The 25335-nt window shown below is 46.0% G+C and overlaps 1 protein-coding gene and 1 non-coding gene across 3 annotated transcripts in view; both read left to right on the plus strand.

Annotated features, from left to right (window-relative positions):
• LOC124799511 (E3 SUMO-protein ligase ZBED1) overlaps positions 1–25335 on the plus strand; it is a 59630-nt gene that overhangs the window by 17722 nt on the left and 16573 nt on the right. For both annotated transcript variants that reach the window (XM_047262929.1, XM_047262930.1), the window contains exon 2: positions 19838–19969. In XM_047262929.1, the coding sequence (XP_047118885.1) occupies positions 19838–19969 (132 nt within the window). The remainder of the gene's footprint in view (positions 1–19837; positions 19970–25335) is intronic.
• On the plus strand, positions 15847–15921 carry Trnat-ugu. Its single transcript has one exon. It is a non-coding gene; the product is annotated as a tRNA-Thr (tRNA).

The following is a 25335-nucleotide window of genomic DNA, read 5'->3' on the forward strand; positions in this document are numbered from 1 at the left end:
GGGGCCCAGATCTTGGGCCAGGGTAGGAACATTGAGGCTCCCTTGGCACAGCAGGACATTTGCCTCCTTAACACTGGTGCTCCCACATATTTTAGCTTGACTCATGGCACATACTCGGCCATTGACCTCTTGCTTAGTGGCCCAGGTCTTCTTCCATACCCCAGTTGGAGGGTCCACGACGACCTCTGTGGTAGTGACCACTTTCCTATCCTGGTTTCTCTTCTTCAATCCCAACCCCCTGAGCAGCTGCCATGATGGTCTCTTCGTGGAGCTGATTGGGCAGCCTACACCTCAGCTACTATGGCCATTGCTCCGCTTCCTGGTGACATTGATTTGGCGGTGGAAGAGGTCACTATGGCCATTGTTTCTGCTGTCGAGGCAACTGTCTCCTGCTCTTCAAGTACCCTAAGGCGTAAGTCAGTCCCTTGGTGGACACCAGAGATTGCAGAAGCTATACGGGACTGCCAGCGAGCCCTGCAACGACACTGGTGTCATCCTTCCCTAGAGAATCTGGTTGCCTTTAAACAGCTGCGGGCCCAGGCTCGGCGGTTAATCCGGTGGAGCAAACAGGATTGCCGGGAACGATATGTTGCCACCATAGGTTCTCGCACCTCCCCATCTCAGGCGTGGTCTCAGGTTCGGCGCATTTTTGGCTTTCGCCCTCATGCGTCTGTCCCTTCCCTTTCTCTTCGGGGTACACTTTGTACTGACCCAATCGCCATTGCCGAACATCTGGCAGAGTACTTCGCTCATATTTCCGTGACATCAGGCTACAGCGCAGAATTCCGTGCCAATAAAGAGCAGGCTGAGCATACGCAGTTGTCGTTTCACACGATACAACGCCCCGTTTAGTGAATGAGAGTTCCAAAGTGCCCTTACAGCTTGCCCCGATACCTCTCCAGGTACAGACCGAATTCACAGCCAGTTTCTTCGCCATCTCTCAACGCACTGTCAAGATGAATTACTTGCCCTGTTTAACCACATCTGGACGGAGGGTGTTTTCCCAACTCGTTGGCAGGATAGCGTTACCGTCCCGGTGCTGAAACCTGGTGCAGATCCACTGGTGGTTGATAGCTATCGCCCTATCAGCCTTACCAACGTTATGTGCAAACTCCTGGAACGGATTGTGAGTTGGCGGCTCATGTGGATCCTCAAAGCTCAGGGCCTCCTAGCCCAGCGACAGATGGGGCTTCCGTCAGGGCCGCTCAGCGATCGACAATTTAGTCTCGCTAGAGTCGGCTATTCGTACAGCTTTTACTCAGCGAGAACATCTAGTTGCTGTTTTCTTTGATCTTCGGAAGGCGTATGATACCACCTGGTGCCATCATATCCTTGCTATGCTGCACGAATGTGGCTTACAGGAACCACTTCCGAGTTTTCTACGGAATTTTCTCTCCAATCGCTCCTTGGCACATATTTTAGCTCTGCTCATATTCAGGTGAGCGGTGTCCCGCAGGGCTCGGTTCTCAGTGTTCCCCTCTTTTTGATGGCGATTAATGGTCTTGCGGCTGCGGTGGGCTCATCGGTCTGTTCCTCTCTGTATGCCGATGACTTTTGTCTTTATTATAGTTCCCCAAGCATCTGTGTCGCTGAATGGCGGCTGCAGGGAGCTATCCATAAGGCACATTTTTGGGCATCCAACCATGGTTTTCAGTTCTCAGCCTCTAAGACCCGAGTGATGCATTTCTGTCGTCGTCGAACAGTCTACCTCTATCCAGAGCTCTACCTTGCCAATGAACTCCTTCGTATTGAGGAGACGCATCGCTTCTTTGGCATGCTGTTTGATGCTCAGCTCACTTGGACACCTCATCTTTGCGAGCTTAAACAATGGTGCTGGCGGCACCTCAACATCTTTCCCTGCCTCAGCCACACCGTTTGGGGGGCTGCACGAACAACCCTCCTACAGCTCTATAAGACCTAAGTCCAGTCCCGTCTCGACTACGGGAGCGTGGTGTTCGACTCAGCAGCACCTTCAGTGTTGCAGATCCTTGACCCGATTCTCCATTGTGGCGTCAGACTGGCGAGAGGTGCCTTCCGCACTAGTCCAGTGACTAGCCTTCTTGTAGAAGCTGGAATCCCTCCCCTACGATTCCGCCGACAACAGTTGCTTGTATCATACATCGCCCACATCCATGCCTCACCCGACCATCCAAACCACAGGCTCCTTTTTCCATCTTCTGCACTCCCCTCCCCACGATGGCGGCCTAGGTCGGGTCTCCGGATCGCGATCCGCGTTCGTTCCCTTCTCTCGTCACTCGAGTCCTTTCCCCTTCCTCCATCCTTCCGGCCCTCTCTTCTACCCCTCCTTGGTCCCTCCCTCGCTTGCGGCTTTGCTTGGATTTGTCCTGCGATTCCAAGTCCTCCATTCCACCTGCCAGTCTTCGTCAACAATTCCTGGTTCTTCTTGCCTCATTTCGCAATGCAGATGGTTCTGTGGTTGATGGACGCACTGGGTTTGCTTTCATCCATGGCGATTATGTTGAGCCGCATTCCCTGCCTTGTGGGAGCAGTGTTTTCACTGCGGAGCTGGTTACTCTTTATCGTGCACGCGCTCACCTTTCCTCCTGCCCTGGGGAGTCATTTGTCATATGCAGTGACTCCCTGAGTGAATTGCAAGCACTCGACCAGTGTTTTTCTTGGGACCCTTTGGTGCGCGGTATTCAAGATGCTGTTTTTGCTCTCGCCGAGTGTGGTCGTTCAGCAACGTTTGTGTGGACCCCGGGCCACATCGGCATTCCAGGAAATGAATGTGTCGATCGGTTGGCCAAGCAGGCCACCACTTCGCCACCCCGGGAGCTTGGTCTCGTGGAAAGAGACCTCCGGTCAGCCCTACATCGCAAGTCCGCGATGTCTGGAGCTCTGAATGGTCTGTCTTGAACACAGCCAAGTAAGCTCTGCATGGTCAAGTCATCCACGGCTGCATGGAACTCATCCTTGAGGGGCGCGCGTATGGACTCAGTTGTTCTCTGCCGTCTCCGAATTGGACATACACGGTTGACCCACAGCTATCTCTTTCGTCCTGAGAACCCCCCCAAGTATCGCTGTGATGCAGGACTGACAGTGGTCCATCTTCTGATGGACTGCCCCCTTTTAGCCCCCTTGCGGCAGTCGTTTAATTTACCAGCTGCACTTCCTTTAACTCTCGGTGACGATGCCTCTACGGCTGACTCAGTTTTACGTTTTATCCGTGCAGCTGGGTTTTATCACTCGCTCTAGTGTGGGCGCTCTTGCATGATTTCTCAGGCTACACCCACTCCAGCGACTTTTAATTGTGACATGGATACCAAAATAGTGTCTTGTATGGTAACAAGTTGTGTTGGTACCTCTATCAATGCTTTCCAGCTGGAGGTTCTTCGTTTGTAGTTGAGTGGTTGACCTTTTACCTGATCCATCAACCACTGTAGTCTGTTTTACTCTAGTCAACTATTTGCTCTGCTCCTTTAAGTGTCCTCTATTTTGTGTTACTTTAGTGTTCATTTTAGCTCTGTATCCCTTGGTGTTCCCTCCCTCTGGGTGCAGAGGTTACGCTTTTACTGTATATGCCTTTTACAAGAATGTCTGTTTGGAACTGGGGACTGATGACCTCAATGTTTAGCCCCCATCAAACCCCAAAACCAACCAACCAAAGCTTTTCAGTATTACAACAGACTTATTTGCCTTTTATTGTGGACACACAATATAGGTCTAAAATTCAAGTAATTGTAGGGCCATTCCTCGTGATAGAATGGGACAGTCACAACGTTTTTCTGTGTGATTTTAATTTTTATTGGAGACTAAATGTTTGTATATGTTGGAACTTGATGTACTGTAGTAAAAAAAAAGTATTATTTCTTTATTATAGAATAAAAAACAAAGAAGTACCTTACTTAATACAACCAAATTTATAAATAATCACATTTGTGGTGGAACAGGACTCATAAAAACAAATACTGTCATCCTTCTGAGTGTGAGGTGGAATTCCTGTGAAAGTAATTATTGTTAGTAGCATTTCTTTTTAGTGGTACATTAGGGATGCTGCTTGGGTATACAAGTCACATAAATGCAATAGCTCTAATGATTAATATAGGCCTATTAAAAATATACCAGGATTTGAACTTTAATAGTGGCAACTATTTATTTACCGAGTTTTACTGACCTTCAAAGTAGTCACCAGCATTTTGTATAACCCATTTCCTGCGATGTGGAAGTCGTAGGATATTCTTAGCAGTGCCAGTTGTGTTGACAGTTCGAGCAGTGCGGTCTATTTCCTGACAGATTTGTAGCAGTTCTGAAGCAAATGCCGTGAAGTGTTTCCTTCACTTTATAAATTAATTTGAACTCACAAGGGCTTAAGTCAGGGGAGTGCAGTAGGTGGTGTAGCACTTAGCAGCACCGTCAGTCAAACAAATCAGTAACATCTTGCACTTTACGTGCTTGAGCATTGTCCTGCAAAATGATGGTCAGGTCCTGCAGAAAGTGTCATCACTTCTGTCTCTAATCTGGTATTAGGTTGTGTTCCAAAAATGAACAACATAGATACAGAAATGATGACACTTTCTGCAGGACCTGACCATCATTTTGCAGGGCAATGCTCAAGCACTTACAGTGCAAGCTGTTACTGATTTGTTTGACTGATGGGGTTGCTAGGTGCTATACCACTTACTGCACTCCCCTGACTTAAGCCCTCATGAGTTCAACTCGATTTCTAAACTGAAGACGGGAAAAGGAGTGTTGGGAGTGATACATCTTGACCTTTGGGTGCCATACATCACCTTTTCAAGTCTGGGCAAAGATCAAATGAGTTTTTGGGTACCAGACCCCAACACGTGTTCCAGGTGTTAACATAAATGGCCCTACCGACACAAATGCTGTTGCAGAGCACTTTGCTGAGCACTATGCTTGAGCCTCTATGTCAGAGAACTACCCCTGACCCTTTTGCACCCTCAAACGGTAGTCCTATCATTCATGGCATTTGCTTCAGAACTGCTACAAATTCGTCGGGCAATAGACCACACTGCTCGAACTGTCAACAGATCAGGCACTGCTAAGCTCTTCCTACAAAAATGCTGATGACTACTTTGAAAGTCAGTAAAACTTTGAAACACATATCTACTTCCCCTCCCCTGCAGGTCCGGGGGATAGAATAGGCCCGAGGTATTCCTGCCTGTCGTAAGAGGCGACTCAGAGGAGTCTCACATGTTTCAGCCTTTGTGTGATGGTCCCCTGTAGGGTTTGGCCTCTAGTTTTCAAAATTTTCCCGAAGAGTGAGCCAATTGGGGAAGGGTGCCTTACATGGTGCATTGAATCCATCCTGCACTGAGATCTTTAGCCCACTTTCTCGTCATCGCATTGCAGTCCCGCACATTCTCCTTCTCTTGGGCGAGGACACCTTCCTGGGTACATTTTCCACCATGCCTATGCAGTGTCACTTTCCGTGCCGACGATGACCATGGACTTCTTTGTGCCTCATATCCAGCATGGTAGCAAGTCAGTTGTGATGGGGCCACCGTGTACCCGTTGGTTGTAGCCCCCTGACAACACAGGGATCATCCGCTGATGCCTGCGCCATTAACTCCCCACATACGCCAAGGAGTAGATGCCCATCACTCTAGGGCATTGGGACTCCCAGCAATGACCATCCTGCCAGATGGCCTTTGCTGTGGCTGGGTGGCGCACTAGGGGAGGGACCCTGGTCGGAGTGGGTGGCATCAGGGTGGATGACACGCCATGAAGCGTAGTACGTCATCTCTTGCTGGTGATCCGCTGCCAGCAGTCTCTTAAGCTGGCAAAGTCTAACTTCAATGCCGGAAATATGACCCCCAGTCGTTCCCCTCCCTGGCCACACCATGGGAGGAACTTCAGGCTAAAGATGGCAGTGAAGTTTATTCGCCCCAGTACCTCATATGTACAAGAGTTGATGGGGAATCTTTCATGTCCACGAAGCCTCAGTTTTTGGTGGAGCATTTGGAGGACAAGTTTGAGGAGTTGGAGGGCTTGTCCAAAATATGCCCTGGGTCAGTTCGGATAAAAACAGCATCCTCTCCCCAGTCACAGGAATTACTCTTTTGTGGCAAGTTGGGGAATGTTTCTGTTACCAACACACCCCATAAGAGCTTAAATATGGTCCAGGGTATTACATTCCACAGGGACCTCCTTTTGCAGTCTGATGACGAGCTGCGCACCAATTTAGAGCGGCGAGGTGTTCATTTAATCCAGCACGTCCATCGGGGTCCGAGGGATAACCAGGTCACCATCGGTGCCTTCATCTTGGCCTTCGAGGGTGACACATTGCCTGAGAAGGTCAAAGTGATAGTGTACCGCTGTGACGTCAAGCCAAATATCCCTCCCCCGATGCAGTACTGTAAGTGCTGGAAGTTTGGCCATATGTCTTCCTGTTGTACTTCTAGCCCCACCTGTCAAGATTGTGGATGCCCATCGCACCCCAATACTCCATGTGTCCCGCCACCTACCTGTGTCATCGGTGGAGAGCATCATTCACCTTGCTCGCCAGACTGCAGGATTTTACAGAAAAAGAGGAAAATTATGGAATATAAGACCCTGGACTGACTGACTTACACTGCGGCAAAGAGGAAATTTGAGTGCCTACATCCTGCCTACATGCTGCCGCTATGAGAACAGTTGTCACCCCATCAGTTCCTCAAATTCCTGTCACCTCTTAGAACCGGGAGACAACATCTGCCGCCTTCATGGTGGGGGATGGGGCGGGGGGGGGGGGGGGGGGGCATTTCCTTCCCTGTTGCTCCCACACCACCTACTTTGGGAGCAACCCCCCCCCCCCCCCCCCCCCCCCAACCATCGGGGATTTCAGTCCCCGCTTCTGAGCCAGAGAACTGTAAGGCTTCTTCAGCTTCTCTCGCTAGGAAGGGGTCCCTTGGGTCACTCCCTTCCCGGGTTCCTACTATTGAGAAAGATGGCACCTGCCAGTGGCTGAAGAGCCCAAAAGCAGCTGGTCATAGGGCTTCACACTCATACTCAGTCCCAGAGACTGATTCAGTGAAGTCCTCCCAGCCAGGGAAACCCAAGGAACAGCGAGAGAAATTGGAAAAGACCACCCCCAAGAACAAGAAACTTGCGGTGGCACCCACACCACCGCTACCTACAAGCTCTGTGTCTGAGGATGGGGGTGGAGAGTCCGGCGTCCGCTGAGGACCTGGATCTCGCCGGACCCTCAGACACAACGGATATAGACTGTTCGGAGGTGTAAACTGCATCATTGAATGTTCCATGCCTTCCCAGACTCACGATGATGTCATCTTCCAATGGAATTGCGCCGGTTTCTTCCACACCTGGCTGAGCTATAGCAACTGTTAAGCATTACACCTGCTTTCTGCATTGCCCTCCAGGAAAGCTGGTTCCCAGCAATGCAGACCTCTGCACTTGGCACATATTTGGCCATTGATCTCTCGGTTTTGCAGTCCTGGCCTTCTCCCATCTATCCACTGGAGAGCACATGGCGACCTGTGTGGTAATGACCACTTCCCAATCTTCCTGTCACTGCCCCGGGATCAGGTCCATGGAAGCCTGCCCAGATGGGCTTTAAACAAGGGGACTGGGAAACATTCACCTCTGATGTCACTGCTGACTCTCCCCCACATGGTAACATTGATGTGATTGTTGAGCAAGTGACCATCACAATCATTTCTGCAGCAGAAAACACGATCCCTTGCTCTTTAGGGTACCCTCGATGAAAGACAGTCCCTTGGTGGTCACCAGAAGTCGCTGAGGGCAATTAAAGAGAATTGCCAAGCTCCACAGTGGTATAAGCGGCACCCTTTCCTGGAGCACCTAACAGCCTTTAAATGGCTCGCCAGCTTATTGGAAGACGGAAAAAGGAGTGTTGGGAGAGATAAGTCTTGACCATTGGGTGCCACCTTTTCAAGTCTGGGCAAAAATCAAATGAGTTTTTGGTTACCAGACACCTAACAGATGTTCCTGGTGCTAACATAAATGGCGTGTTATCTACCGACACAAACACTATTGCAGAGCACTTTGCTGAGCACTATGCTCGAGCCTCTGTGTTGGAGAACTACCCTCCAGCCTCTCGCACCCTCAAACGGCAGATGGAAAGGAAAGTCCTCTCCTTCACTACATGCCACAGTGAATCCTATAACATGCCATTTACACAGTGGAAGCTCCTCATGCCCTTGCACATTGCCCTGACACAGCTCCTTGGCCGGATCGGATCCACAGTCAGATGATTAAACATCTCTCGTCTGACTACAAGCGACGTCTCCTTGCAATCTCAACCAGCGCTGGTGTGACAGTGTCTTTCCATTGCAATGGCGGGAGAGCACTATCGTTCCGGTGCTCAAACCTGGTAAAAACCTGCTTGATGTGGGTAGCTATTGGCCTATCAGCCTCACCAACATTGTTTGTAAGCTGTAGGAACGTATGGTGTGACGGCAGTTGGGTTGCATCCTGGAGTGACATGACCTACTGGCTCCGTGCCAGGACGGTTTCCACCTGGGTCGCTCTACCACGGATAATCTTGTGTCTGCCATTCGAACAGCCTTTTCCAGACGCCAACACCTTGTTGCCGCTTTTTTTTTTTTATCTACGCAAAGTGTATGACACCACCTGACGACATCATATCCTTGCCACATAATACAGGTGGGATCTCTGAAGCCCGCTCATGATTTTGATTCGGAATTTCCTGTTGCTCCATACTTTCCACGTGCAAGTTGGTTCCTCCCGTAGTAGTCCCCCCCTCCTCCCCCATATCCAGGAGAATGGGGATCCACAGGCCTCTGTATTGAGTGTATCACTATTTTTACTGGCCATTAACGGTTGTAGCAGCAACTCTAGGGCCGTCCATCTCACTATCTGTGTATGCAGACAACTTCTGCATTTTATACTGCTCCACCAGTTCTGGTGTTGCTGAGCGGCACTTGCAGGGAGCCATCTAGAAGGCGCAGTCATGGGCTCTAGCCCATGGCTTCCAGTTTTTGACTGCAAAGTCATGTGTTATGCCCTTCTGCTGGCGTCATACTGTTCATCCGGAACCAGAACTTTACGTTACTCATGATCCCCTCACTGCAGTGGAGGCATATCGATTCTTAGGACTGGTTTTCAGCACTCAATTGACTTGGCTTCCTCACCTTTGTCAGCTTAAGCGGAAGTGCTGGCAGCACCTCAGTGCCCTCCACTGCGTGAGCAACACCAACTGGGGTGCAGATCGCTCTACGCCGCTGCAGCTCTACAGAGCCCTTGTTCAATCCTGCCTTGACTATGGTAGTCTGATTTATGGTTTGGTGACGCCCTCAGTATTGCGTTTACTCGACCCAGTGCACCACTGTGGCGTTCGAGTAGCGATGGGAGCTTTTAGGACGAGTCTGGTGACCAATGTCCTGGTGGAGGCTGGAGTCCCTCAATTGCAGGTCAGGGATCCGCAACTGCTCTTCATGTATGTTGCACACGTTTGTAGTTCTCCCTGCGCATCTGAATTACCATCTCCTTTTCCTACCCACGGCGTTTTGTCTCCCGCATCGGCGGCCCAGGTCAGGGCTTGTAATTGCAGTTCGCGTCCGATCCCTTCTATCTGAACTGTAGTCCTTGTCTTTACCGCCTATACTCGAGGTCCATTCGCGTACAGCTCCATGATCTACACCTAGGCCGTGGCTTCTTTTGGACCTTTCACATGGCCCAAAGGACTCAGTTGACCCTGCGGCTCTCGGCTGTCACTTCCTCTCAATTCTTGACATGTACGAAACCATGAAGTGGTTTACACCAACAGCTCGATAGCTGATGGTCATATCGGCTTTGCGTATTTCCATGGAGGACATATGGAACAGAATTCCGTGCCCGATGGTTGCAGTGTTTTCACTGCCGAGCTGATGGCTGTATCTCGTGCTCTTGAGCACATCTGTTCATGCCCTGGAGAGTCGTTTCTTCTGTGTACTGACTCCTTGAACAGACTACAAGCTATCGACCAATGCTACCCTCATCATCCTTTGGTAGCGACCATTCAGGAGTCCATCTGTGCCCTCGAATGGACCGGTCATTCAGTGGTGTTTGGATGGCCCCCAGGACACGTCGGAATCCCAGGCAATGAACAGGCTGGCCAAACAGGCTACACGGAAACCACTTATGGAGATCAACATTCCAATAACTGACCTATTTTCATGTTTATGCCACCAGGTTTTTTGGATTTGGGAGACTGAATGGCATAGTCTCAGTACGCACAACAAACTGTGCGCCATTAAGGAGACTACGAATGTGTGGCAGTCCTCCATGCGGGCCTCTCCGCATTGGCCATGCTTGGGCGACCCACGGCTACAGCCTGCGCCGTGAAGACCCACCTCAGTGTCGATGCCAGCCTGCGCCGTGAAGACCCACCTCAGTGTCGATGCGGCGCCTGATTGAGAGTGGCCTATATTCTGGTGCACTGTCCCACTTTGACTGCCCCGTGACGAAATCTTTGGTTACTGGACTTGTTGCCACTAATTTTATCTGACAACACCTCATCGGCTGATGTAGTTTTACGTTTTATTTGTGAGGGTGGGTTTTATCATTTGATGTAAGTTTTAGCGCGTGTCCTTTGCCCCTCTGTGCCCTCCACCCTAGTGCTTTTAGGGTGAAGGTTTTAATGTGTTGTGGAGTGGCTGGCTTTTCCTTTCTATTCTCATGGTCAGCCAGCTGTGGTAATTTGTTTTGTTGTTTTAATCTCTTCTACCTGTTTCTTGCGTTTCTTTGTTTTTTTTGTGCCCTTTTGTCCATTTAAGTGTTTGGTGATTAAGATGATGTGACAAAGGTATAGAAATGAAAAAAAAATACATTTAAACCAATTAATTGAATAAAAATAATGATCGAAATAATATCGATAAAGATTTAAATATTAAAAAAAGAAGTTACTGCTCCTGACAAGGTTCAAACCCACAACCTCCTGCATGCAAAGCTGTAGTCCTATCCATTATACCGTGCAACCATACCGTATAATCCATATAATGCATCTTTTTAACAATATTGAGTATCATAAAATTCTGGTTTTTTTTCCGATTACTCACAAATGAGGGCCCACCAAGGTGAATGGCTGCAGCATGTGATACCTGGGATCTTAACCTACATCACCATATAGATTTTTCAAAAAGTTGATTCTACTGCTGATGAGCCCTTCTTGGAAGCGAAAAAAAATTTCAGTTTCCAATTTTGATGGCTGTATGTTCATTTTTGAGAATTGGATAGGCTTCTGCAATAGTTATGTACATATATCTCCTTGGACATTTGGTTTTCACATTATCATGCCCCCACAGGGTTCACCCCTCTTTGGTGGGTTCGTGCTTAGTTATCAAGGGTCCCCAGCCTTTGCAGCATCTTTTCCCTTCCATACTGCATGTCTATCCTGTTGCTATTTCTTTCCCCTCTCTTGGGGAACATGTCTGAGATTTTTTGTAAATGTGTTCTGCATTTTCAGTAGCCTGCCATCAGAACAGTCCCTCCACTGTTTTTTCGTTCTTTTTCTTTCTTCATTCCCCTTTTCTTATCCTTCCTCCGCTTTGGCATTTGAGGTTCATCTTTTTCTTCTTCTTCCATCTGCACTCCTGAAGATTGGCCCACATGTCTGATGAATAACAGTGACCGGGTAACATGTAATTCCCAGCCCTGCTCAGGGAGAGGTAATTGTCTTAGCTTTTACCTTCCCAAAATGCCATTGCCAGTTAGTCCTTCTGTCAGGTGTTTGAGAGGTGTGACTTGAGGTGTGAACAATCACCTAAGGCGGGTGAGCACGCCCCCCACCCCCACCCCTTCCCGCCTTTTGAGAGAGGGGCTCCCCAGTTGGAAGGCGCCCACTATCGGAGACACTGGCAATCATGGGGGATTTTCTCGCAATGGGCCAATTATGTTTTTCAAAGTCTACATCTACTAAATGTAAATTGAATGAGGCTAATGATTCAAAGACCCTCCCAGCTGCATCACAGTTCCTCGTGGTCTCACATACTGAAGACGGTCAGTCCTTTGCCACAGTAAATCCGTTTATTATTCAGAAAGATGTTGATGCAGCTGCCAGCCCTGTGAAATCTTGCTCTCGTTTATGCAGTGGCGCTTCTGATTTTTAAGCACAACAACTGCTTGCAGCTTCACTCCTTCATGGCTATCCTGTTCATGTCGAGGCCCATCAAATGCTGAATTCTTCGCATTGTTTTATTTACACTAGACTGTTCGATGGTCTGACCAAGGGAGAAATCCAAACTTACCTCTCTGATCAGGGTGTCATTGCAGTCCATCAATTGATGAAAAAGGTAGATGCATCTTTAGTGCCCAAACACACTCTTTTTCTCATGTTTGATAGAGTAGTGCTTCCATCAAGGTTCAAAGCAGTATGAAGTTATCACAGTCTGACCATACATTCTGAACCCAATGTGCTAATACCAGTCATCGTTACAACCACACTTAAATGTCCCGTCGACACACAGCCAAATGTGTAACCTGTGGTACGGATGCTCACGAGGGTGATTGTCCGCCTCCTTCTCCCTGCTGTATCAGTTGCAATGGTGTCTGTGCAGCCTCCTCCCAAGATTTTCCTTTGTATCTCGATGAGTAGGCCATCGAGGTGATCCGGGTGAAGGAAAAAGCGCCTTACCCTGTGGATCACAAGTTGTTGGCTAGTTGCAAATCCTGCCTCTTACCATCTGGTTCTTACAGTACTGTTCTCGCTTCATCTCACTCCACGAAGGACATGGCCATGCAGACGTGCTGCCTCAAATTCAGCACCCCAGTTCTAAAATCGCCCACTGTCATGGTAGCCTCCTCCTCCTCCTCCTCCTCCTCCTCCTCCTCCAGCTGTCCAGCAAGCCACCAAATTTTTGGTGTTACTATGAATGTCATCCCGTATGAGCAGCATGACTCCCCCATGAGATGGAATGCCGTCCTTGGGGAGAAAGTCAAAGTGGACCATAAAGGAATAATCCCACGAAGACTTTCTACATCCCTCCAGCCAGCAGACATCTGAATCGTCATCTGCCAACCGCAAAGACTCCAAGAAATCCAACAGGGGGAAACAGTCTCCTCCTTTGCCAACTCGGAGATCCTCTTCAATGGTGTTGCCGTGTGATACTCTCATACGGCCGACCTCCGTGTCATCGGTGCGCACCACCAGTCATTTTTCTGCTCTGAACTCGGGAGACTGATAGAGGGAGTATGTGCTGATGCCTCTGCAGATCTCATGGAGCAGGATCCTCTAGCCTCTGCACCCTGCGGCAGAGTGTCTTTGAAGGTTGGCAGTCAGCAGCCACTGAGGTGACACTTCTTCATTTAAATGATGACTAACTGAAACCCTCAGTTGCCGACAGGTGTTGTTGATATACCTCAATGTGGACAGCTGAAAATGTGTGCCCCGACTGGGACTCAAACCTAGGATCTCCTGCTTACATGGCAGACGCTCTATCCATCTGAGCCACCGAGGACACAGATGAATAGTGCGACTGTGGGGACTTATCCCTTGCACACTTCCTGTGAGACTCACATTCCCAACTGTCCACAATTCTACATATGTAATGTACATTATAGACATTTACCCATTCACTCGTTACTCGCGCACACTTTGGCGATTCCCGTAAGAGTTTGGGCAACCTGTGCGCATTCGCACAGACGAAGGTCAATGGCTGGGTACCCTTAAACTATATATATGAAGACAGTAACTGTTCTTGAAAGAACAGAATACTGTTGATGACCGTGCAGCTTTTCCCTGGAAAAGCAAATGCGCACAGGTTGCCCAAACTCTTACGGGAATCGCCAAAGCATGCGCGAGTAATGAGCGAATGGGCAAATGTCTATAATGTACATTACATATGTAGAATTGTGGACAGTTGGGAATGTGAGTCTCACAGGAAGTGTGCATCTACTAAATGTAAATTGAATGAGGCTAATGATTCAAAGACCCTCCCAGCTGCATCACAGTTCCTCGTGGTCTCACATACTGAAGACGGTCAGTCCTTTGCCACAGTAAATCCGTTTATTATTCAGAAAGATGTTGATGCAGCTGCCAGCCCTGTGAAATCTTGCTCTCGTTTATGCAGTGGCGCTTCTGATTTTTAAGCACAACAACTGCTTGCAGCTTCACTCCTTCATGGCTATCCTGTTCATGTCGAGGCCCATCAAATGCTGAATTCTTCGCATTGTTTTATTTACACTAGACTGTTCGATGGTCTGACCAAGGGAGAAATCCAAACTTACCTCTCTGATCAGGGTGTCATTGCAGTCCATCAATTGATGAAAAAGGTAGATGCATCTTTAGTGCCCAAACACACTCTTTTTCTCATGTTTGATAGAGTAGTGCTTCCATCAAGGTTCAAAGCAGTATGAAGTTATCACAGTCTGACCATACATTCTGAACCCAATGTGCTAATACCAGTCATCGTTACAACCACACTTAAATGTCCCGTCGACACACAGCCAAATGTGTAACCTGTGGTACGGATGCTCACGAGGGTGATTGTCCGCCTCCTTCTCCCTGCTGTATCAGTTGCAATGGTGTCTGTGCAGCCTCCTCCCAAGATTTTCCTTTGTATCTCGATGAGCAGGCCATCGAGGTGATCCGGGTGAAGGAAAAAGCGCCTTACCCTGTGGATCACAAGTTGTTGGCTAGTTGCAAATCCTGCCTCTTACCATCTGGTTCTTACAGTACTGTTCTCGCTTCATCTCACTCCACGAAGGACATGGCCATGCAGACGTGCTGCCTCAAATTCAGCACCCCAGTTCTAAAATCGCCCACTGTCATGGTAGCCTCCTCCTCCTCCTCCTCCTCCTCCTCCTCCTCCAGCTGTCCAGCAAGCCACCAAATTTTTGGTGTTACTATGAATGTCATCCCGTATGAGCAGCATGACTCCCCCATGAGATGGAATGCCGTCCTTGGGGAGAAAGTCAAAGTGGACCATAAAGGAATAATCCCACGAAGACTTTCTACATCCCTCCAGCCAGCAGACATCTGAATCGTCATCTGCCAACCGCAAAGACTCCAAGAAATCCAACAGGGGGAAACAGTCTCCTCCTTTGCCAACTCGGAGATCCTCTTCAATGGTGTTGCCGTGTGATACTCTCATACGGCCGACCTCCGTGTCATCGGTGCGCACCACCAGTCATTTTTCTGCTCTGAACTCGGGAGACTGATAGAGGGAGTATGTGCTGATGCCTCTGCAGATCTCATGGAGCAGGATCCTCTAGCCTCTGCACCCTGCGGCAGAGTGTCTTTGAAGGTTGGCAGTCAGCAGCCACTGAGGTGACACTTCTTCATTTAAATGATGACTAACTGAAACCCTCAGTTGCCGACAGGTGTTGTTGATATACCTCAATGTGGACAGCTGAAAATGTGTGCCCCGACCGGGACTCAAACCTAGGATCTCCTGCTTACATGGCAGACGCTCTATCCATCTGAGCCACCGAGGACACAGATGAATAGTGCGACTGTGGGGACTTATCCCTTGCACACTTCCTGTGAGACTCACATTCCCAACTGTCCACAATTCTACATATGTAATGTACATTATAGACATTTACCCATTCACTCGTTACTCGCGCACACTTTGGCGATTCCCGTAAGAGTTTGGGCAACCTGTGCGCATTCGCACAGACGAAGGTCAATGGCTGGGTACCCTTAAACTATATATATGAAGACAGTAACTGTTCTTGAAAGAACAGAATACTGTTGATGACCGTGCAGCTTTTCCCTGGAAAAGCAAATGCGCACAGGTTGCCCAAACTCTTACGGGAATCGCCAAAGCATGCGCGAGTAATGAGCGAATGGGCAAATGTCTATAACGTACATTACATATGTAGAATTGTGGACAGTTGGGAATGTGATTCTCACGGGAAGCGTGCAAGGGATAAGTCCCTGCAGTCGCACTATTCATCTGTGTCCTCGGTGGCTCAGATGGATAGAGCGTCTGCCATGTGAGCAGGAGATCCCGGGTTCGAGTCCCGGTCAGGGCACACATTTTCAGCTGTCCACATCGAGGTATATCAACAACACCTGTCAGCAGCTATGGGTTTCAGTTAGTCATCATTTATTCCAGGGAAAAGCAGCACGGTCATCAACAGTATTCTGTTCTTTTGAGAACAGTTACTGTCTTCATATACTCCTTCATTTTTTTCCTCCTCCTCCTCTCTCCTCGTCATGATTCTCCTTCAATGGGACGTTCGCGACCTTAGATCCAACAGGGAGGAATTATTGCTCCACTTGTTCTCTATCTCCAGGAAACAAAATTGTGTGCTCACGTCCGCTTTGACCTCTTGTATTTCTTTCTGGTCTGCTTTGACCTTCTCCTCAAGGATGGCATTCTATCTCATGGGAGAGTCATGCTGCCCATATGGGATGACATTCATAGTCACACCATCTCCCGACCACCCAGCTGCACGCTGTTGCAGTCTGCATTTTCCTTCCTCACTTCCCCGTTTCTCTTAGTACCATTTACATCACTCTGTCATTTGGTGTCACCAGGGAAGACTTCCTCCAGCTTATTGGGCAAGTCCCTTTTTGCTGCTCAGTGACTTTAATGGGCACCAGAGCATGTGGGGCTCTCCCAGAACCTATCGGAGGTGTCCCCTTTACTGACCATCTCAATCAACTCAACCTCATCTGCCTTAACACTGGAGCACATTCCTTGCAGACTCCATGAACACCTATTCCCATTTGGACTTCTCTTTCTGTACTGCCCCCACATATCCGTCATATCAAGTGTCTGTTCTCTCTGATACATACTCGAGCGACCATTTCCCATGTGCTGTCCATTTCCTGACTCCTACCCCACATATGTGCACACACAAATGGCATCTTTCTAAGGCTGACTGGCGGCTTTACTCTCCCTGGCAACCTTCAGCGAACAACACTTCTTGAGATGACTAGGTCGAATACCTTACCAACATTATTCTTACTGCCGCAGGACGTTCCATTCCTTGCACTTCATCTTAACCGCTCCATGTCCCGGTCCTTTAGTGCACTGAGGCATGCCATGACACAATTTGCACACGGGGACGTGCTCTCCGCATTTATAACTATCATCCTATGATGGTAAACTGCAATCGTTATAAACAGTTGCGTGCGCAGTGTCGTTGCATTCTTTGGGATAGCAAAAAAGCTAGCTGGATTTCATTTACTAGTTCTTTTAACAGTTCCACTATCTCTTCCATTGTGTGGGACAACCTCTAATGGCTCTCTGGAACCAAGGTCCATTCCCCAATTTCCAGCCTGACTGTAGCAGGTGATGTCATAGTGGACCCTGTTGCTATCTCCAACACCTTGGGCCACTATTACGCAGAGATTTCGAGCTCCAGCCATCACCCAAACTTCCTCCATCAGTAATGAGTGGAGGTGGCTCAAGCGATACCCTTTTCTTCTCAAAATGAGGGAGCTAGATCGTGCTCTCCCTTCATCCCAGTCCTCCGCACCAGGGCCGGACAGTGTTCACATTTAGATGTTGCAGCACCTTTCTCTTTTGAGCAAGCACTTTCTCCTTCATACATTCAATCACATCTGGGCATAGGGCACATTTCCCAGATGCTGGCTTGAAGCCAGTGTCATACCCATACCTAAGACTGGTAAAGACAAACACCTTCCTTATAGTTACTGCCCCATTTCTCTCACCAGCTGCATTTGCAAGGTGATGGAACGCGTGATTCGCACCCAGCTTGTATGGTGGCTCGAGTCTCGCAATTTATTAGCCACTTCACAGTGTGGATTTTGAGCACGCCGTTCTGCAGTTGACCATCTCGTCACTTTGTCAACCCATGTCATGAATGGTTTTCTGCGGAAATACCAGATTGTGACAGTGTTTTTTTGATTTGAAGAAAGCCTATGACATCTGCTGGAGGACTGGTATCCTCTGTAGTCTCTACATGTGGGGCTCCTGAGGCCACCTGCCCCATTTCCTTCAGGAATTTTTAAAAGATGAAGGTATGTGTGGGTTCTGCCCTGTTGGACACCTTTATCCAGGAAAGCGGTGTGCCTCAACGTTCTGTCCTGAGCATCGTCCTCTTTGCTATGGCTATTAACCCTATTATGGCCTGTCTCCTGCCAGCTCCCTTTTTATTAACGATTTTGCCATCTATTTCAGTTGTTCACAGACTTGTCTCCTTGAGCAGTGTCTTCAGCATTGTCACAATCATCTTTACTTATGAAGCATTGACAATGGCTTTTGCTTTCCCACAGACAAAACCATTTGTATGAATTTCTTCTCGAAAAGAAGAGCAACAAGCCCAAGATGTAAAGATTTATATCTAGGGCTTGTAGCTCTTATGTTCGTTGAAACTATGAAATTCCTGGGGCTCATGCTTTATAGGAAAGTTTCTAGGGCCTCCCACATGTCTTACCTGACTGCCTGCTGTGCCTGGTCCCTCAGTGTCCTCCGTGTCCTCAGTGGTACTTCCTGGGGAGCTGATTGTACCACCCTCCTCTATTTGTACTGGCCCTCGTCCATTTGAAACTAGACTATGGGTGTTTCATTTATGCGTCTGCATGTCCGTCCATCTTATGCCGTCTCAATGCAGTGCACCTCTGTGGCATCCATTTGGCCACTGGCACCCTTAACACTAGCCCATTTGAGAGTCTATCTGCAGAAGCTGCCAAACTATCACTGTCGTACCAACGTGAATTTCTACTCAGCAGGCTCGCACGTCGTTTGTCTGTCATGCTTGGCCACCCGTCCTGTGCCTCCTTACAGTATTGCCAACCAAATTTCATACAGTCTATAAAAGAGGAACATTTTCTCTATCAAAAGAATACAGTTTGTTAACTGTAAACAAAATTTCAAGTGTAACTTATTAGGGTTCACTTTTCATGGAATGGCCCTGTAGTCACATGTACAGGATTTATTATTAACTTGCTGCTATGTTATCAGAATATCCCTTTTACCCCAATTGTAAATGGTATACAAATATTCTCTCCCTACTCCCTTTCTTCCCTTGCAAAGACTCAGCACAATACTGGATGATCCCAAAAAGAAATGGAGCATGCAGCTGCAATTTGTGAAAAGGCACCATGGTTTCACAATGTGCTATAAAATTATAAAAAAGATTTCCTCTGAAACTCAAAAATAAACTCATACTAGTATTTTGAAATCTTGTTTGTCCATAGCTGCTTTTTGAATAAATTAAATCCAGCAAAAAGTGTGCATTACAATCAGAAAATGAAGAGGTATGTAAACCAGCCATAAAAAAAGGTTAAGAAAAATCAAAACACATAAATGGAGGAACTACTGTATGTATGTAATCTTTGCCAAAACTGTGGGATTCATTATAATTTGAGCCATTTCTTTCAGCAGCAAAAAATAAGGAAAGAGCTCTATATTTACTGTATCCCCCTTTCTGTCCCCTGTACTGTAATTTATTGGGTCTTGGGGCTTCATAGCTAATCGTATGGATACTAGCACAAATCAAGTACAAAATACGCAACACACACTACGGCTAATATTTTACCATCCATTGTGCATATGACTAGCAATTTCACTCTTCCTAACGCTTTCACACAACTCATTTCCTTTCTGTCTGTGCAAGTATATCGTAAATAGACCCACATTTCATTTGACATGTGTTTCTTACTTTATTTTGTTTTTGTGAAATGTTATGAAAAATGTTGTAGTAGCAGCTGTGTTGGATTTCAAAAGTTAGCTGTAGTAAATATAAAAAATAGTCAACGTGTTGTAAGGTCTAATGGGATGACTTGTTGCCAAGTGGAATCAAAAAACTGGAACAGATGTAGAAGAATATTTATATTGGTTTTAGAGTTATAATATCAGATTTCTATGTGTTACTGTTATTCGCATAAGTTGCCTTCGACTTACGAATATGGCGCTAGATACTATTGTGAAGCAAGAGCCTATTCTCTCCTCTCAGTATGATTTATTTCTTTCAGCTCTGTACAACTTCGTGTTTCGAGCAACCAGAAGTTGCAGCAGTCCTCAACAAATGTCGAGCTATTATTGCCTCGATTAATAGAAATGCTAATGCAGCCGCCACACTTAGGATACAAGAACAAATGATGCAGGTAATATATAACTAGCATGAACTGCGTGCCTGAATGTAATGGCATTTTAAACTAATGGACTTTGTTACTACATTGATATTGTTACCTATTTTTCCCTGTTCTACTCTCCCGACTTCAATTTTTTCCTAGAACAATACTATACGAAAAATAGTGTTAGTGATAAATATTGAAAATGGTTACCTAGACATGATGCCAAGTCAGTGAATAGTGGCACTGACCCTTTTTTGTCCCCCTCCCTTATGCACTTGTAGTTGTGAGCGGTTGTTTCATGAGATGGCTAAGTCCACACAGGATTCACAGCAGAAAAATAGGAATGTGTCACAACAAAGCACTGTTTGTAAACATTCTGTGCTGGAAAATGGGAGCACTTTGTAGTGAGCAACCTGTGGCTAACTTTCCCCCTCTTCAGAAATCTGAGATGAAAGTTTACAAATTTTTGCTGCAGGCTCATGGTGAATATGACTTTCCATACTTAACTTCATGTTATCAGTTGAAACTCTGCGGGAGAACCATCCTTCAAAATCAAAACAAAGCATTCCAGAAACTCTGACTACCAGAGTAATAAGATCATTATCAACATGATTGTCTCTATTGTAGAAAGACAGACCTATGGTGCTGGATACATATGAAAAGGCATCCAATGTCTACTGGGATGAATCATTAATTTTGGTTTATTGGCAACGCATACAGCAATGTTTAAGCCTGTTTTTAGAGATAATCACCTTCAGAATTGAGACACTTGTCATATGGGGATCCAACTTTTGCATTCCTGTGTCATAGAAGTGCACTGCCTGGAAGTGGAACCAGTGTGTGACAGTCATCTTCAGCATTGTGAAAATGCTGACTGGAGGAAAGAAATTTATTGGGGTATGAGAGAAGATGAAAACTTTTGGAACAAGATGAGGACTGTACAGTGGATGATCAAACATCTCCCAGCTGAACTACTTCTAAGCACTTGTTGCATGCAAAGCCATTTGTGGATGAGAAGTGATATGGATCAGCAGAACACCCGCACTGAGCATTCCATGTCACTTATTTTGAATGGCCTGTTGCAATTTCCACAGTGTTTCCCAGTAAATCGGAATTCACTGTTTCACCTCTTGGTAGATAGTTAATAAACAGAATGCCCTTCCTGTCATAGAACACCATGCACACTACTTTCCATGTCAGCACAGTCTGTTTGAACTTTTTCTTGACCAGACATCCATTGTGAAGCCAGTGTGTCGAGTGATGCTTGCCAATGTGTCTACTGATGCCTGATTTCTGGCATAAAGTGAATGACCTGTGTCTCGTTGTCTGTGATAATCCTGTGGGATAATTTGCTACCTTCATAGAACCACTCCTGAAATGTCCGTTCTTCTCCTAAGCGATTCATTTTCAGCTTTGGTGTCAGGGTTTTTCGGCACCCACTTGGCATACTTGAACAGCAGTTTGTAATCTTACCCTCCCACACATCACCATTAAAGTTCTCATTCTTTGCACAACTTTTGAGAATCACGAGAGGAGTAAGATTACAAAATCTTGATTATCTCGTTGTTGTTGTCAATGGCTCAAAGTCTTGTCTAGGAGTACTTTCTGGCAGCTGAAAATTTTGATTTCCTAGGTTCGTGGTGACAAAATAACTGTTGAAGAGTTGTCTGCTGCTATGGATATCTTTTTATTTTATCCAACAACGGAAAACTCCAGGGTGGAATGTAACAATATTCTGAGAAGGAAAGTTGCTACTTACCATATAGCGGAGATTTTCACACGTGAAGCTTTCAGCCAATGGCCTTTGTCAACAACAACAACAACACACACACACACACACACACACACACACACACACACACACACACACACACACACACACACTTGCCCGAGTTGTGTGGTGTTTTTTTTTTCTTTTTGTGTGTGTGTGTGTGTGTGTGTGTGTGTGTGTGTGTGTTTGACAAAGGCCATTGGCCCAACGCTATAAGTGTGAAAATCTTTTTGTTATGTCTATCTACGACTCAGCATCTCCGCTATATGGTGAGTAGCAATTTTCCTTCTCAAAATATTTTTATTTTATCCAATTATTCTAAATCACACTGACTTTACAATTTCCACATTCAAAAAAAAACATCAGTTACATTGTTGTTGACAAATTTAGCTGAATACATGCATTTCCATCACAGGCATGCCCACCACTCCTTACATTCTGCAGTACTCACAATTTCCAAAGAGTTTACAAACTTTCTCAACAGGAGAGTAATCTTTACCAAATTATATCATTATTTCATAAATAAATCCAGAAACAAATTTAATAATTAGCATTTGATTGTGCAATTAATAATGTGAATTTTAAGTACACCACAAGTTTTGTAATTTCAAATATTTGTAAAAGAAGAATAATTTTAATTGTTAGTACATATCAATTGTAACACATTAATTTTTTTTAAACACATTTTAGCGTGAAATATAATACATAGTATACAAAATCATATGAATTCTTTTAATGAAACAGCTGAGATAATTTTAACCTATGTGATATTCGAGATTATACATGGTCGGTTACCTCTTAAAAAAAAAAGTAATGTTAGAGGAGGATGATTTATTACAAGATGCTTAGTGACAGTTTATGCTACAAGGATCATGATATCAGAGGAAAATGACTGTCGAGATCATTTTCATGGAGTGACCTTTCTCAGTAATGTGCTGCCACACCAACTCTGATGAACAATGGTTGTCCATGGCCCAGCTTTGACAACCTTTGGAAAATTACCTACACCAGTGCCGTACCTTTTGGCTTGCTCCCAACTTTCAGCCCATACCTCTTCACAAGGGACAATGAATTTCGATGAGCACTATGTTTTGTGCATTAAGAAACTTTATCACACAATAAACCTTGCAGTCAATTGGAGAAAGAGTAAGACTTCCATTGTCAGCTACTAATCCAGCGTTCCTGACAACAGTAGAGGCTTGTCTGGCTGTCATATGATTGTTAGATCATAGCTCTGTGTACATTTCTGATTAAATATAGTGACATAATGTCTGGATGCCATTCATAACTGATACATTGGTAATTGGTGGCTATTGAGATTACCAGAAGCAAGTGCAACAGAGGTTTTCTTAAGAGCTTCGGTAATATGTAGTACAGTATAGTGGGGCTTACTATTAAATGAAACAGACTTCATTATTTTGACTCTGAAAGCAAACAAGCAATGGAACAACTCATAACTTCCTCCTTCTTGCCACCCCCCCCCCCACCCCCCCCCCCTAAACTTAATTGAGAAGCTATTGTGAAAAATATGGAAGCAATTCTTAGAATAATGTTGGTATGAGTGTATCCTGCACTGTTGCATACACATTGAGGCTTGTAAATATAACACAAACTGCTCTTTTTATAAGTGAAAAGTTCATTCTCTGACTTTATTAACAGTTCTTGCTTGTCATATTTCAATGATCACACATTATGGCATATGTTGTACTGGGTCACAAACCTGTTTCACCAATGCAACAGAACACAAAACACTCTGAACAAATTAACATCAAAACCTCCTGTCTGATTAAAATTGTGTGGCAGATCAGGATTCCAAACTGGGGCATGTGTCTTTCATGAGAAGGTGCTCTTCTGACAGATATCCAAGCAAAATTCAGAACCTGCCATCATAGCTTTACTTCCACCAACACTAAATCCACATAAATAAGCTGACCTGTCGACATTGTCTGACTAATAGTGGGTATAAATAGACAGTTTCGTGTTTTGTAACTTGCAGTGAGTGTCTTCAGAAACAGTAATTTAAAGTCCGTGACACCATTTAAGATTGTGTGTTAAAATTATGTGAAATGTATTTGCAGTTGTGAATACAACCAACCATCAGCTGTGTAAGGGAATGATGACAGTGAAAATTTTGTGTTGAACTGGGACTCAAAACACGCACAGAATTTTCATTGTCATCATTACCTTATACAGCTAACGACCGAGGTGGCGCAGCAGTTAGCACACTGGACACACATTCAGGAGGACAACAGTTCAAACAAGTGTCTGTAGGTTTTCTGTGATTTCCCTAAATTGCTTCAGGCAAATGCTGGGATGATTCCATTGAAAGGGCACAGTTGTTTTCCTTCCCCACTGTTCCCTATTCCAAGCTTATGCTCCAACTCTAATGACCCCATTGTCGATGGGACGTTAAACACTAATCTCCTCCTCCTCCTCCTCCTCCTCATCATCATCATCATCAGCAGCAGCAGCAGCAGGGGGGGGGGGGGGGGGGGGGGGGTAGCAAACAGCTGAGAAGAGAGTGAGATGGGAATAAGTAACAAACAGAATCCAAATTTTGTGCATGGGAAGTAGTTATCAAATGTATGGGTATTTGCTCTATGATGAGTGCAAAGGAAAAGCTGTACAGCAGCATTATTCACAAGTCTGTGAACAACTTTACAAAGAAGTATGTTAAAGATGAAAATAGGGCCCACTTAGAATGTTGCAGCAGTCGGTGGAGGCCTCATTTTGGGGCACAAATTAATAAAAATGCCATTCTGACAGAGTAATTTTGTTATGGGTTGAACTAATACACTATACTGCCAGAAAAATAAGGAATTCAGTACACATGGAAAGATGACATTGATTTTGATCCAATGACGGCTTATGTCTCCTGGCAGATGTACTGATAATGGTTTCAACATAACCTGCCAACAGATAGCATAGTAAAATAGCTACCAGAGTGAATCTATGTCTACCCTTTAATAGGGAATGTTCACTACATGAAGGCTCAGTGTGGTGCAAAGGTGTGAAGTAAACAGGCAACCATACCACAGAGACATACTCGTACTTGTCCTTCCAAGTGGCAGGATGGTCCTTTCGGAGAATTACCACACAAGTTGGATGTGCTGCATCATTTGTGCAATGATCCTGGTATCAGTGGCCATGTGAACATTTTCACACCCATAGAAAATGTTCTGGATGTCCATGCGGCACAGACACCCCCCAGGATCACCGTATTGTAAGGACAACAATGGACAGATTGTACAACTACCACAGCCCAGATAAGAAAGCATGGAAGTCCAGACATTTCAACACATACTGTTGCAAACCAGTTATTTGTAGTGGGACTACAAGCATGCACACCTCTAGCCTGTCTTCACTCACTGCACAGCATCAATATGCACGACTCAGCTGGTGCCATCAGAGGATCACTTGGAAGATGGAATGGCACACCATGGTCTTCAACTTGAAAGCAGATTCTGCCTGCATGCAGTTGACGGTCATTTGCACATACAATGTACACCTGGTGGGCACTGTCTAATAAGAGTGCATTGGTCCAAGACACGTTGGGCCCACCCCACGCCTAATAGTCTGAGATGTGATATGCTGCAACTCTCGTTCACCTTTGGTGTTTCTGGAG

Source organism: Schistocerca piceifrons, chromosome 1, assembly GCF_021461385.2.
Source record: "Schistocerca piceifrons isolate TAMUIC-IGC-003096 chromosome 1, iqSchPice1.1, whole genome shotgun sequence".
Classification (NCBI taxonomy): domain Eukaryota; kingdom Metazoa; phylum Arthropoda; class Insecta; order Orthoptera; family Acrididae; genus Schistocerca; species Schistocerca piceifrons.